This window comes from Aythya ferina (assembly GCF_964211825.1).
Source record: "Aythya ferina genome assembly, chromosome: 2".
Lineage (NCBI taxonomy): Eukaryota > Metazoa > Chordata > Aves > Anseriformes > Anatidae > Aythya > Aythya ferina.
This window is the reverse complement of record NC_140297.1, coordinates 442686-455837: the sequence shown is the minus strand read 5'-3', so window position 1 is coordinate 455837 and position 13152 is coordinate 442686. Positions and strand designations below refer to the sequence as shown.

General features: G+C 57.0%; 1 protein-coding gene across 1 annotated transcript; it reads right to left on the bottom strand.

The window, feature by feature from the left end:
* Positions 1–6719, bottom strand: GBX1 (gastrulation brain homeobox 1). Its single transcript, XM_084512136.1, has 2 exons — positions 6151–6719; positions 1–764 (listed from the first exon to the last, which is right to left on the bottom strand). The coding sequence occupies exons 1-2, from the start codon at positions 6608–6610 to the stop codon at positions 244–246; spliced, it is 981 nt and encodes a 326-aa protein (XP_084368262.1). The 5' UTR covers positions 6611–6719; the 3' UTR covers positions 1–243.
* Between the last annotated feature and the right edge of the window lie 6433 nt (positions 6720–13152).

The following is a 13152-nucleotide window of genomic DNA, read 5'->3' as shown; positions in this document are numbered from 1 at the left end:
CACAGCTATACATGGGCGGGCGCTCCTGCACAGCGCGGCCCCGGCCCGGCGCGGCCGGAGGCAGGGCCAGGACACGCGGGGGCCCGCGCTCCCCGCGGCTCGGACGGACGGACTCGCTGCCGTATGTACAGAGTTTACACGGAATAAATAAGGGACATGTACAGAGGAATGCGGGCTGCCCCGGCTCCCCCCCCGCGCTGCCGGCGGCCCTCCCGCCCCAGGGTCCGAGAGCCCCGACGGCGCTCAGGGCCGGGCGCCCTGCTCGATCTGCTGGTGCTGGCTGCGCACGGCGAAGCGGTTGACGTGCACGGGGATGGGCACCACGATCTTGGGGTTGCGGACGGGCTCTCCCGAGCGGTTGCTCACGTTGCCCGCCTTGATGCGTTTCCACTTGGCGCGGCGGTTCTGGAACCAGATCTTCACCTGCACCTCGCTGAGCTTCAGGGCGTGCGCGATCTGGGAGCGCTCCGTCAGGCTCAGGTACTTCTTGCAGTGAAACTCCTTCTCCAGCTCCAGCAGCTGCTCGCTCGTGAAGGCCGTGCGCCGCCGGCGGCTCTTGCCGGCCCCGGAGCCCGGCGGGGTCTGCTCGGCCGCGGGGCCGCCCTTGCCCTTGCCCTTGGTGCCCAGCGCGGCGGCGGCCGAGCCGTCCAGGAAGGGCTCCTCCTCGCTGTCGCCCGCCGAGCTCTCCTCCTCCCGCTCGCTGCACGGCGTGGCCGCCGACTTCACCTCCAGCTTCTCCTCGTCCGAGCTGTACGCCTTCCCGTCTGCGGGGCACACAGCGTCAGCGCCCGCCCCCGCGCTCCCCGGAGCCGCGGCCCCGGCGCGGGGGCTCCCGACCCCCTCCGCCCCCCCCCCCCGGCGGCCGCATCCCGCGGGCCCCGCGCCGTCCCCGCCGCCCCGGGGCCGCCCGCGCCGTCCCCCGCGGACGCGGCTTCCCCAGCAGCAGGCGTTGTCGCGGGGTGCCGCTGCCCCGGAGCCCCGCACGCTCAGCCCCGCGCTGCCCGCAGCCCAGACCCGTTGCATGCGCAGGCATCGCGGGGAGCGAGGCACCCCCGGCACCTGCCGCCACCCGCAACCCGGCTGGAGCAGCATCCGTGCCTCATCACAGCAGAGCACATAGCAGTCCTCCCAGGGCTTGTCCAGACCTCTGCATCCTGACAAAATCTGTGCTTGGTCCCTGAGCTCAGCCCTCCCTCTGCCCCATCCCACTGCATCTATTCGGGTTCATCCAGAACAGGGCCGGCCCAGAGGAGCCGAACGTTCCTGGAGACAGCAGCCTGAGCCGGTTCCAGGCAGCAAACCTTTCTGCAGGGCTCCACAGCACATGGAGCATCCTGCTGCCATCTCCCCGTTCCTGGCCCTGCACTACAGCAGAGGTGCAGCCAGGGAACAGCATGCTTAGGCAGCTGATGATCTAGGCTTAGCTTCCCCTGCCATTCTGTGCAGGGGAGGAGGTTAGAGGCTGCTAGCGTCACCCAACAGACAGGACCTCATTCTGGGCCACCCACACAGGAGGAAGAATTCGAACCACAGGAGACATCTGTGTTATGTTGCCTGCAAGAATACTGGTAGAATATGGGGGGGGGGGGGGATCCACCTTCTTGCTGCTTTCTTGTGATCCAAGCCGGTGCCTCCTGAATGGCTAAACAGCCATGGAGCAAAGGAGAACATTGGTGGGAACAATGGGGAAGAAAGAAGCTTGGAAGCCAGTCGCTTCCCTGATAGAAAGGCTCCAGCAAAGACCTCACAGGAGACAGAGGTCCTGTCCATAGCCAGGGGTGATGAAGGGAGAGGATCCATGGTCACCCACAAGGAGATGAAAAAGTTTTGCCATCATGCCAAGACTAGAAGAGATCAGCAAACTCCAAGCTGAACCCAAAGGCAGGAACTGCTGCTGAGCTAGTCCTGAAGCACTACCAGTCAATATAATCCTACACACAGGAGCAGCAGCAGCTCTCCAAACTTCTAAGCAGTCTCCAGGGAATGGCACAAGCACTCTGGGCCACTGGAGCTCCAGAAAGCTCACTTCATTCTCAGTGGGGAAGGGAGGACAGCCCTCAGATGCCTGAAGGTGCAGGGTTGTGAGCACACCAGCAGCAGCTGTAAGAAACTGCCTGAGCCCAGGAGACCTTCTTGTGAGTCTGAATGTTGGGGAGAGCCTACATCCCCTGTCAGTCCTGCAGCAAGTCTGTGACTTCCAGAGAGCAGGTGAGTGACTTTGGAGATCTAGAATTTTGTCTCTGTTCCTCCTGTATTACACAGAAGAAACACCTTCATCTCTATTTTGCTGCAGAAGAATAGACAGACCTTTCTTCATGAGGGCCTAAGGGTAGGGAGAAATCTTCCATATGCACAGGAGTGTAGTAAAGACCTAGAAAATTTGTGCTTGGGGGACTGAGGAGCAGCAGCAGGTGGCATGAAGCACTTTGGCTGTCGGTGCATGGTCTCCTGCAAGCATTAACTCTGCTCAGGAAAATGAGAGCTTTCATTTCTGTGTACCCCTTCTGCCCACCGGAGCACAAGGACTGACAAGGTAAGAAAGCTCTTCTGAGGACATCATTGTCTTCACCAAGAGTACCCATAAGTCCTGCCCTGACTCTGCTCTTCCCTGCTGATGGAGGATGGGATCAGCAGCCACCCTATCAGACAGTACTGATCTGGGTGTTTGCTCTTGTAGGTCCCGACTGGACCAAGGGACTGGAGAAACTCTGAGCTACCAACTGTAATGTGTCACCTTGTAAAACACGTACTATCTCTGGATACACTTGTCTTAGCCAGGCCCCAGATTTTAAAGTCTCTGACTAGTTTGTATCTTACAGAAGATTGAGTTGCCAGTAAGGAACTCAGAACCACATGACGGAGTCTAAACTGTTTTTTTTACAAAGAAAATTGTTATGTTGGTCTGCTAATCACCTGGCATGTCCTCATCAAGGAGGTAGTGGAGGCAGCAGAACCTACCCATTAGGTGGGGAGGTACACGGAGATTTTCAAAGGCCTTTGAGCAGGTTGAGAAGCTGTCACGAAGCAAAGTATTGTGCCTTTGAAAAATCGACAAGAGCGCAGTAGACCAAGAATAAGATTGATCCATCTCTTTGCTCTTCACAAAGTCCCAGCTGTTCATTGATCTTATTATGGACTTGATAAGCACAGTGATGAGAGACTGGTGAGTATTACAGGTAGCAACATTATTCAAGCAGGATCAGGGGAACCCAGATCAAGAACGGGTGTTGTGACAGCCAGATGAGCACTGTGTTGATAAACACTCAAGAGCTCCTTGTCATGCTCATAGGAAACAACTTAAAGCTTCCGATCCTAACTGAACATGGATTTACTACATCAACTAAGGAGACTTTGGATGTTGGTGGAGACCTCTGCAACTCCGGAACAAATGTGCTCTCAGAGGAGGTGTGGAGGACTGAGGGCATTGAATACCATTGACTGCCTGGGGGTCACACTCCTTGTTGTAGCTGTAGTTACAGAGCAGCCTCCAGGCTTTTCTGCTTCTTACTACCAGTTTCCCCTACGTGACACTCCCCTCCCAACAAGTGTGGCAAGAACTGGTAGCAAGTTTGAAACACAGTAGATGCAGAGAGAGGTCCTAAAATAGAGCATTGACTCATTTGACTGATCTGGCAAGCAACTGACTTTGTCTCTGCAGGCACATGTGTGATGGAGGTGCCAATGGAGTCTAGGGACAGAATTATACCCTGAAGAGGGTATGATTGATGTCAGCAAGACAGACAAAAGGAGCTACTTCACATGGTTCTTCTACAGATGAGAGATCTGTGGAACACCTTGCCCCAGGAAGTGGTTGATGCCAAGTTTGTCCCTCCTTTCTGGTGTACTCCAAGGGAGACTAGATAAGGTCAAAGAAGAAGAATTGGTCAGAGGTTACTCAATATAGAGAAACAAAAGCTAGCTTGGGAAGCCACTGAAGTGCAGGTGGCTGGATGCTGGGGAAGTGTCATTTTTGGAAAGTATTGCACGGGCTTGTGCTCTCTTACTTTTCGCTGGACAACTGCTCTTCATCAGGGTCATGGACAGGATGCTAGAGCAAACTGCACTATAGGTGATTTTAGGAATCTCCTGATATGAATCATCTTTCTCTGACTTTCTCAACAGTGAAAAAAAAAACCACACAGCTACCATCCTGGTTTACATCTGAGCTGGTTGATAAAATAAGCCCTATTGTCCATCTGCAAGGGACGGGTACAGTCAGGAGAAACATTAGGTAAAGGAAAAGACAGACACATTTGATCTGACACATCTTCTTGGGCCTGGGCAGAGGAGCCCACACAGCTCCACATGGGCAGAAGGACAAGCATCTTTTGTGGCTCCAGAGCAAGCACAGTGCTGAGAGACAGCCAATATGCAGCAGTGAGCAAACAGCAGCAACAAGACATATTTCCTTCCATCACACGAAGCAGTCACAACAGGGTGAGCCTTAGAGATACAATTTCTCAATTTCAGAAATGTCCAATTTTCAGAACAGCTCATCTGAGTCCCTCAGGAGGAGAGAACATGTTGGGCTTATGTACAGAGGAGCCATGGAGGGAGATCAAGCACAGTACAGTTCATTTCCCTATAGACCAAGAGGCTGTGGTCATACAGACAGCGGGTGGCCTGGGCAGTTCTGCCCCCTGAGGAGGCTTTCCAAACAAATGTGAGTCTGCACTTGGTTTTCAACTCAGCACAGAGGCCTGGGAGCACCGAAGCATCACCAAAGCCTCTGTAAAATAAAGGCAGCAGGGAGGCAAAATGCTCCAGTTGTCCTAAACTGGGTTCCAGGGGTACCTGAATGGGGTATTCTGACCAAAGAAGAAGGCAGGGCAAGACACGGGCTTACCAAGGAGAGGCCAAAGGGAGGATGAAGAACAAGTAGCCGAGCACTGCAAAAAGCACCAAAGACTGCTCAGCACGCATCCATGCCGGGAAGCCTATGAGACAAAGGTGGATCTCGGGGCTGACCAGGGGAGGCAGCTCTCAGGACCGACAGGCCGTGCCAAAGAAAGCCGGGGGCTGGTTTGTCTCAGTCTCCCCGCAGAAGAGAAGCCTCAATCCCTGCGCTGAAGGAGTGGAGGTGGAAGAGAGCAAGAGCTGGAGCTGGCCGAGAAATACGGAGCAACAAGTCACCGAGGCTGGCGCCCGCACATTCGGGAGCGGCACGGCTCACAAAGGAGAGAGCCCCGCGGCTACGCCACAGCAGCGGGAGCAGCCCGCGGCCGGCACCGAGCGCTATCGCAGGAGCGAAGCCGCCGCCTGCCCGCGCCGTCGGGCAAAGCCGGCGCCGAGGCTGCGGGCACAGCGGCACGGGGCGGCAGGCGGGCAGGAAGGGCAGAGGGGCTCCGGGCGGCGCTGCCGCCGGGCCACGAGAGCTGCCCCGCATCGCGGGCTCGGGAGGGGCTGGGGGCGCCGGGATGCCGCGGCGGGACCCGGCCCGGGGTGGGCTTGCGGGCTCGCCCGCACACGGTTCCGGCCGTGCCCGGAGATCCTTGCCCCGCGGTCCGCCCGGGACGCGGCGCCGTGCCGGGGACACTGCGCGGCTGACACTGAGCGGGACCGGGACCCGCCGCGGCCGCCCGGCGGCCCCTCCGCCTCGCTCGCCCCGGGCCGGGTGCCAGCACCTCGGAGAGCTCCGCGCCGCCGGGCCGGGATCGGCTCCGGGAGCCCGCTCCGCTCCGCCCCGTCCCGCCGGGCCGCCCTGCGCCGGGGCCCCGAGCGGCGGCTCTCGCCCTCCCCGCGGGCCGGACGCGGCGGGGGGAGTTTGGCTCCGAGCCGCCAAAGTTGCGCTCGCTGCAGAGCGGCGGAGGCGGTCCGGAGCGGAACGGACACGGTCCTCCCGGCTCGAACCGACGGGACGGACCGGGGGCAGGTCCCTCCCGCCCGCCGCCACGGCCATCGCTGCCCGGCCGTCCCGTCCGCCGCACCCCGGTCCCAGCGCACCCGGCTCCGGGGATCCTACCCCGGGGAGCTCGGAGGCCGGCAGTACCGCCCGCCCGCAGCCATCGCTGGAGAAGCGGGCAGAGCCCGAAGAGGGGCCGGGCGGGCGGCGCTGCCCCCGGCGGGGGCCCCTCGGGGCTGCGGGACCGGACGGCGATCGCAGCAGGCGACTGGCAACCCCCGGCCGGGGCCGGCCCGCGCCGCTCTTACCTGCCAGGCCGGGGAAGGGGTCCGGGAAGTGCAGCGGCGGCTCGGGCGGCCCCTTGTCGCGCCCCGGGGGCAGCTCCTCCGCCTCCAGGCCCTCGGCGCCCCGCCGGCAGCCGGCGTCGGGGTTGGCGCGCGGCGGGGGCAGCTCCTGCGGCGGGTAGAAGCCGTCGGGGGGCTCAGAGAAGCTGGGCAGGGCCGTGGTGAGCGCCACCATGGAGGGCACGGCCTGGCCCAGACTGGCGCAGAAGGTGTTGGTGAGGCGGCCGGCGAAGGAGGCCAGCGGCGCCAGCGGCGGCAGCCCCGACTGCAGGGGCGCGTGGGACAGCGCCTGCGGCAGCACCAGCGGCCGGTACGGCATGAACATGGGGTAGCCGGTGTAGAGCAGGTGCCCGGAGCGCGGCGGCGGCGTCCCGATGAGCGAGTCGATGGAGAAGGCGGTCCCCTGGCCGCTGGGTCTCTGCATGGCGAGCGGGCGCCGCCGGCTCAGCCGGCACCAACTTTCCGGCGAGCTCGGGCCGCCGCCAACTCGCCGCGCCGCCGCCGCCGCCGCCGCCGCCGCCGGGCCCCGCCGCGGCCCCGGCCCCGGCCCGCGCCCGCCGCCTCCCGTGGGCTCCGGCGCCCGGCGAGAGCTGCCGCCCGCCCGCCCGCTCGCTGGCTCGGCGCGGCGGAGTGGAGGCGCGCTCGGAGCCGCCCGCCCGCCCGCCCCGCCGCGGGGGGGCCGGGCCGGGCCGCGGAGGGGAGGGGTGGGGAGGGGAGGCGGGCGGGGGTGTCGCCCTCTGCTCTCATCCATCTTCCGCACATCACGGTCGAGTTCCTCCTTCAGCGCCCGCTCCGCCGGGGCAGGGCTCCCCGCTCCCCCCGGCGCAGCCGGCCCCTGGGAAGGCGCCTCCCCCTCCCGCCTCATCAGCTGTTATTAATGGTGATTGATGATTAGCAATTACGGGGCCAGCACAAGGGCGCTTTTGTGGGGGACGGGACGGGGCTGCGCCGCGCGGCACAGCGTTCCTCGGGCCGCCCCCGGGCCCGGGACAGCGGACGGGGCGAGCCAGCCCTGCTCCGCTCCGGCCCTGCCGTCCCCCGAAGTCGGCCCAGGCCGGCGCTCCCGACGGCTCCCGGCCGCTGGCTGCGGGCGGGATGGAGAACCCCGAAGGACCAAGCCCTCGCTAGGCACCGGCCGGGTCTCGCCGGGCTCCCGCCGCGCAGCGCTGGGGGCAGCGCCCGTCTCTGCCCCGGGCGCGGCGGGGCTCGGCCGCCCGCTGCTGGCCCCCGAACCTCCGCGGCGGGCTCGGAGCGGGGCTCCGCGGGGCGAGCAGCCGCGGGCGAGGGCGCCGCGGGGCCGGCGGGCGGCTCGAGGACGCGCTCTGCGAGCTCGGCCGCGCTCCAGCCGGGGACCGGGTGTCCTGCGCCGGAGGAGGGCTCCCGGTACCCGGCTCCGTCGGGGTAGAGCCGGGCAGGAGGCAGCGAGCGCACGGACTTCCCGAGGCCAGCCGTGGCTGGGGTCTGCCAGCCTGCCTGCGCTGCCCTGTAACTGCACAAAGCCGCTGGGGTCTGCCTCTCCTGCCAGCTCGCGGAGTGTGATGCAGCTGCACCTACGGACTGGCTGCCGATGGGCCCTTCTGTGCGCGATCTGCAGAGTAAGTGAGACCAGCACAAGCTCCTGCACTGCTGTGAGAGCTCCACAGCTCTGCCCTGCTTCGGTGTGCGTCGTGGGGAGCATGGCCTAGCTCCTGCGGGGAGTCCCCATATTAAAGTGGAGTATTTATGACCCCACTCGGCACTTTCACTGTGCTTTTGTCTACTGGTCAGAAGAAGCGCCTTCAGACCAGTCACCAGCACTGTCAGAAGAGGTAGTCACTGGGCATGTAACCCACCAAACATCGAGGAAGGCACAGCCCTGCTTTGAAAGAACATCAGCATCAGTATTGCCACCTTAAGCACTTAGAAGCAGAGAAATGTTGGAGCTGAAGTCATGTCTAAGCTCACTCTGACGGTATCTGCAGTGGCACAGCTATGTGCCAGACCTCCAGCAATCACCCAAGGTAGTCCTCTGCTGAGGACTGCTGTGTCTGCTTGCACTTACCCTCTGACTGGGGGTGCACTACTCTCTGCTTGTCTCCCCAGGATCCCTGGTTACATCTGTGTAAATGCACAGATTTCCATCTTCATATAACCTCTCCTACTCTATTCCCAGGGGGATCTGGGGCACCATTTTGTTGCAGCCTTCAATTATGTGTTCTGTGTGGGACATGATGGTCCAACCATGTAAGTGGACATTTGAATCCTGTGTGGAGCATGTAAATGAAGGTGAATAGGCCCATCAGGCTGACGACATGGTCCTCAACTTTCCTCCACTAAACAGGCACAATCTGAATTCCTACAGAAAGCCTTTCCTTTCTGCATGTTTTTATACCTTTCTCTGTGGTACATCCTTCTAATCTCAAGGAAACAGCCCTCTGTGGCAAGAGCTGCACTGTCCCCAGAGACAAAGGTGTGGAAAAACTAATGCTAAAATAATCATACAGGCTCAAATAAAGATGAGGCCTGGCAAGAGGGATCCCTCTCACCACTCCCATGCAGGCACCTCCCGCTGACTGATGGCGCTTGGATCACCAAGGAAGAGAAGTGCTTGTAGGGCACAGGGCAACTAGCCCCTTCTCTAGGACAAGGGCCCAGGTTCCAGGCTGAGAAGGAGGCTGGCAGTGAACAGCGTTTGGATGAATTCCACCTTAGAGAACAGCTGTGGCACCAAAAGGTATATAAAGTCTGCAAGTCAGCATCCACGTTTTATCTGTCCTTGGCCCAACTCTCCTGTCCCATCCACCATATGGCTCTGTGGGAAAGGAACCTCCACATTGAAGTCATCTTCATGGGCAGAATTTGGGTTCATTTTACTGCTAACTTACTTACATGTAAGTTAGCAAGGTTGAGAGCAACAAGGAATTGCTATCTTATGTGACTTTGCTGGGGAAACCCGGAGAGGTGGGGAATGAAATACAGCTCTCACACAGAAGAACGATTGCCTATGCCCAAAAGGGCAGGTCCTTCCTGAAACCAGTAACGCAAGTTGCCACACTGACCTCTGCAAATCAGTAGCTTACACGCTGCAAGTCCCTAAATATGTCCCCGAGTAGAAGATTCTGCTTACCTGCTCACACACTTGTGTTACCTGCAGCACTTGTCCCTCTGCAGACACTGACTCTCAGTTTACCAATGCCAGGAACAGCAAGGAAAGGATGATCTGGTAGGGAAGGGAAGCCACAAAGCAAGAATTGCAGTAAGGCAGGTGGGGTAGTGGTCTCACTGACAAGGATGAAGTCCGACAAAACTCTAAGAAAAGTGATCAGAACAAATCTGCTGACAGTAACCAGAGTCACCAATAGTCAAATGATCCCCCAGCAAGCCCCAGCTTCCAAGTGGCAAGGAAGTCCCAGAGCAAGCCAGAAAGTCAAGTCAGTGGGTCAGGATTGATGTTGGCATCAGGGATGTACAAGGTCAGACACAAGCTGTACCTCCAGCTTGGGCCAGGCAGAGGCTAAAGGTGAGAGCCCATGCTTAGAAGCAGATCCTTAGCCAAAGACGGGTAGGCCCTTGCTGAGGCCCCCCAAGGACAGACAGCCGCATTGCCTAAGTTGGCTCTGACTCCAGAGAGCCAAACCACCAGGAGGAGGGAAATGGCAACTTCACATGGCCCTGACAGCTTACTCCACTCAGGTTCACTTTGTCTCATGAGATTTGCAGTTAAGTAAGGTAGAAGTTCATTTACCAAATCATAAAACAAAGAAACAGAGAAGGCTGAGGGACTTGAAACAAGGTTTGCAAGAAAAAAAAAAAAAAAAAAAAAAAAAAAAAAAAAAAACAAATATTGTATGCTACTGCACACATTGCACAAGATACAGTTTGAGAGTTCTCACAACTGCCACCCTTGCAGGGTGAGCCAGACTGGAAGGGTGAGGGGTCCAAGCTGCATGTGATAACTCTACCGCCCCTTAGACCTCCAGGGGCTTCCTCTCTTTCTGCATCCTATGTATAACCTTCCACAGTTTTTCAGCCTGGTGCAAATGCAGTTTCCATGGCTTCCACTTGAGGCTCAGACATCCACTGTTCAGTACTCTCCCTGCACATTTCTCCCTCCCAACATGCTTTCCCTGCAGGGAGCCACTCTATTCCATTTTATCAGGCTCCATCCCCCACTTTGCAGGTATCTAGCATGTTCCTTTAACATCCCTCAAGATACACTGCCCAACACACCAGCTACATGAGAAATATTAATTGCAAGTGCACTTTGTAATGCCCCTGGTTTCACTGCACCCTCAGCAACTGACAGCTCTCAGGACCTTGCTGGTTACGTTATCAGGCGCTGAAATAGAGTTTCAGGAGGAAGCCTGATCTCTCCCTTATGTCTGGAGATTGTTGCGTCACAGCTCTGTGTTTATCTGCCTCAGCACTTGGCCCGTGGTCTCACTATGCTGGGCCATGAGTACCTCCTTCCCCAGTCTGCCTTTGCTTCCATCCCTCTTTCTGTCTGCTTTCAGGATTAGAACCTCTGAGGCGCCTTCTTTCTCTTGTCTGTTCCTTGCTGCAGGCACATGAGAATAGAAGTCAGTATACCTGCATTTCTGGAGTCAGTAAGCAAGAGTGGACAGTGTTCTGCTGCTCAGCCCTTGACGATTTGGACAGTGTCTATGCTGAGGATGGTACACGACCTGTCTGGTCAGCACAGAGGATCTGGCATGGCTTCAACTGCTCAGGCACAGGCTTCCTGGGAGAAAACTATCAGCCTTGAATATGTCCTTGCTGGGCACATGCAAAATGGGATCCTCAAAGGCGTGCAGTTTAGGAAAAGTTGGTCACATGCTACTGGGCAGAATCATCCAGGCCAGCCCTCCTTCCTGTACTGCTAACTGCTGCTCCGGCGTGTGGTGTCGAGAGTGTCCTCCTGGACACAGACTGTTCGCTAAGTAGAGGCCAAGGGTCTGCCATGTGCCTTAATCTCACCCTGGGGATTATTTGAATTAATTTTTGCTGCAGCTGTGAAGGGAAAAATTCAGTCTGAGACAGACACAGCATGGCAAACCACAACTGCAACAGTTAAAGTTTAATAACTGACTCTCAAATGAAAGCAGGTCTTTCTAATGCAAACTGCTATGCAACCTTAACTTTATGCCTCTACCTGCTCCACTTACAATCTGTACACAGAATCTAGCACAACAGGACTGAATCTGGTCGTGGCCTCTAGGCATTCCTGCAGTATAGCTAGTAAACATATTAAAAGCAAAGGTAATGTTGCAAAATGAGTCACTCAGAGTTTGGAAAATCTAGAGAACGGGCTAGCTTTGGCTGTGCTGTTGCGTTAACAGAAGCTAGGCTTGTTTTAGGCACAGACTCTGCTGTTCGACTGTATCCATGAAGTGGCCCACTACAAAACAACGCTTGAGCAGGCTCTGTCAGCACACTCAATCTGGTGGGTAACAGCCAGCATGCCAGTCCTGCCCTAGTGTGCAGTCTGGATGCAAGGAGCAGGCAGGCGGTTGCTGCTGGCTTCTGCAAGTGCAGTCTTACAGGTTTCCACCTCATTGCTGAGTTGCCCCCTTGTGATTCTGTCTTCAACTTTGTACCATAAAACCTGTCTGTAGCAGCTGTGGAGCCACCCTCTTATGCCTTGGGACATTGGTCTGGCAGCATCATAGCTGGAATAAGAACCCAGGATCTTCATTAATAGTAGAAGCATTTCTAGGTGCATAATTTTGTTGCTGAAGAGACCTTAGGGACATTAAAAGGCTACTCCTAAGGTCTTGGCCCAAGCCAGCATTTCTGAAATAGGGATAGAGTATAACTTAAAGAGAGGAAAACTCAGAGTGGTCCATTTTAGGACTTGGGGCCAGAACTAGCATGCCATCACAAACCTTTCTGCACAAGAGGTCCTGATGACATGCATCCCAGGGTCCTGAGGGAACTGGCTGATGTAGATGCCAAGCCTCTCTCCATCATACATGTATTTGAAAAGTCCTGGCAGTCAGGTGAAGTCCCTGATGACAAAAAAGGAAACATCTCTCCCATTTTTAAAAAGGATAGAAAGGAAGACCCAGGGAACTACAGACCAACGAGCCTCACCTCTGTGCCTGGGAAGACCATGGAACAGATCCTTCTGGAAGCAATGTCAAGGCAAATGCAAGACAAAGAGGTGATCTGAGACAGCCAGGATGGCTTCACCAAGGGCAAGTCATGCCTGACCAATCTGCTGCCCTTCTACCATAGAGTGACTGCATCAGTTGACAAGAGAAGACCAACCGATGTCATCTACCTGGATTTCTGTAAGGTCTGTGACACAGTCCCACATGACATCCTGATCTCCAAATCGGAGAGAGATGGATTGGAAAGGTGGACCATCCAGTGCATAAGGAATTGGCTTGAAGGTCGAACCCAGAGAGTGGTGGTCAATGGCTCTATGTCCAGGTGGAGGCTGGTGATGAGCTTACACATTAGCAAAAGCATCTCCACACTTTCAAGGTGGAATGCAAGGTCTGAAGTTATTTGGTTGTCCTGGTTGCTCCCATTTTTTATGTTCCCAGCTAGTAGCTTACATGGAAACCACTATTTTTTCACTAATGGTAATACAGTGCAGAATAGCAGGATGACTTCTGCCTTGGTTGCTCATGTTTTACATAGTCTTTCTGAGTGAAAACTTCTCAACAGAGACTGATCCAATCCTAGCATACATGTTCTTTTTTTCTTAAAGTGTATAAATGGCATTTGATGGCATGGAGGTGTTACTTCTCTTTAGATTATGAGATTGGATTGTCTAGTGCATTGCTTCCTGAGCATTCATTTAAGAGTATTTTGTCTTGGGCTTTGTTAGCCATCTTAGTTGATGGCTGGGGCCCCCAGCCCAAGAAGGATGTGAATCTGTTAGAATGGGTCCAGAGTAGGGCCACTAAGATGATCAGATGGCTGGAACCCCTCTCCTATGAAAAAAGGCTGAGAGAGCTGGGAATGTTCAGCCTAAAG

What these genes read in the sequence shown, in the direction of transcription:
- GBX1 (XM_084512136.1), bottom strand. Translation starts at nt 6,610, where the DNA reads ATGCAGAGACCCAGCGGCCAGGGGACCGCCTTCTCCATCGACTCGCTC. An exon ending in CCCCTTCCCCGGCCTGGCAG is followed by an intron (nt 765 to 6,150) that starts GTAAGAGCGGCG and finishes TGTGCCCCGCAG; the next exon opens with ACGGGAAGGCGTACAGCTCG.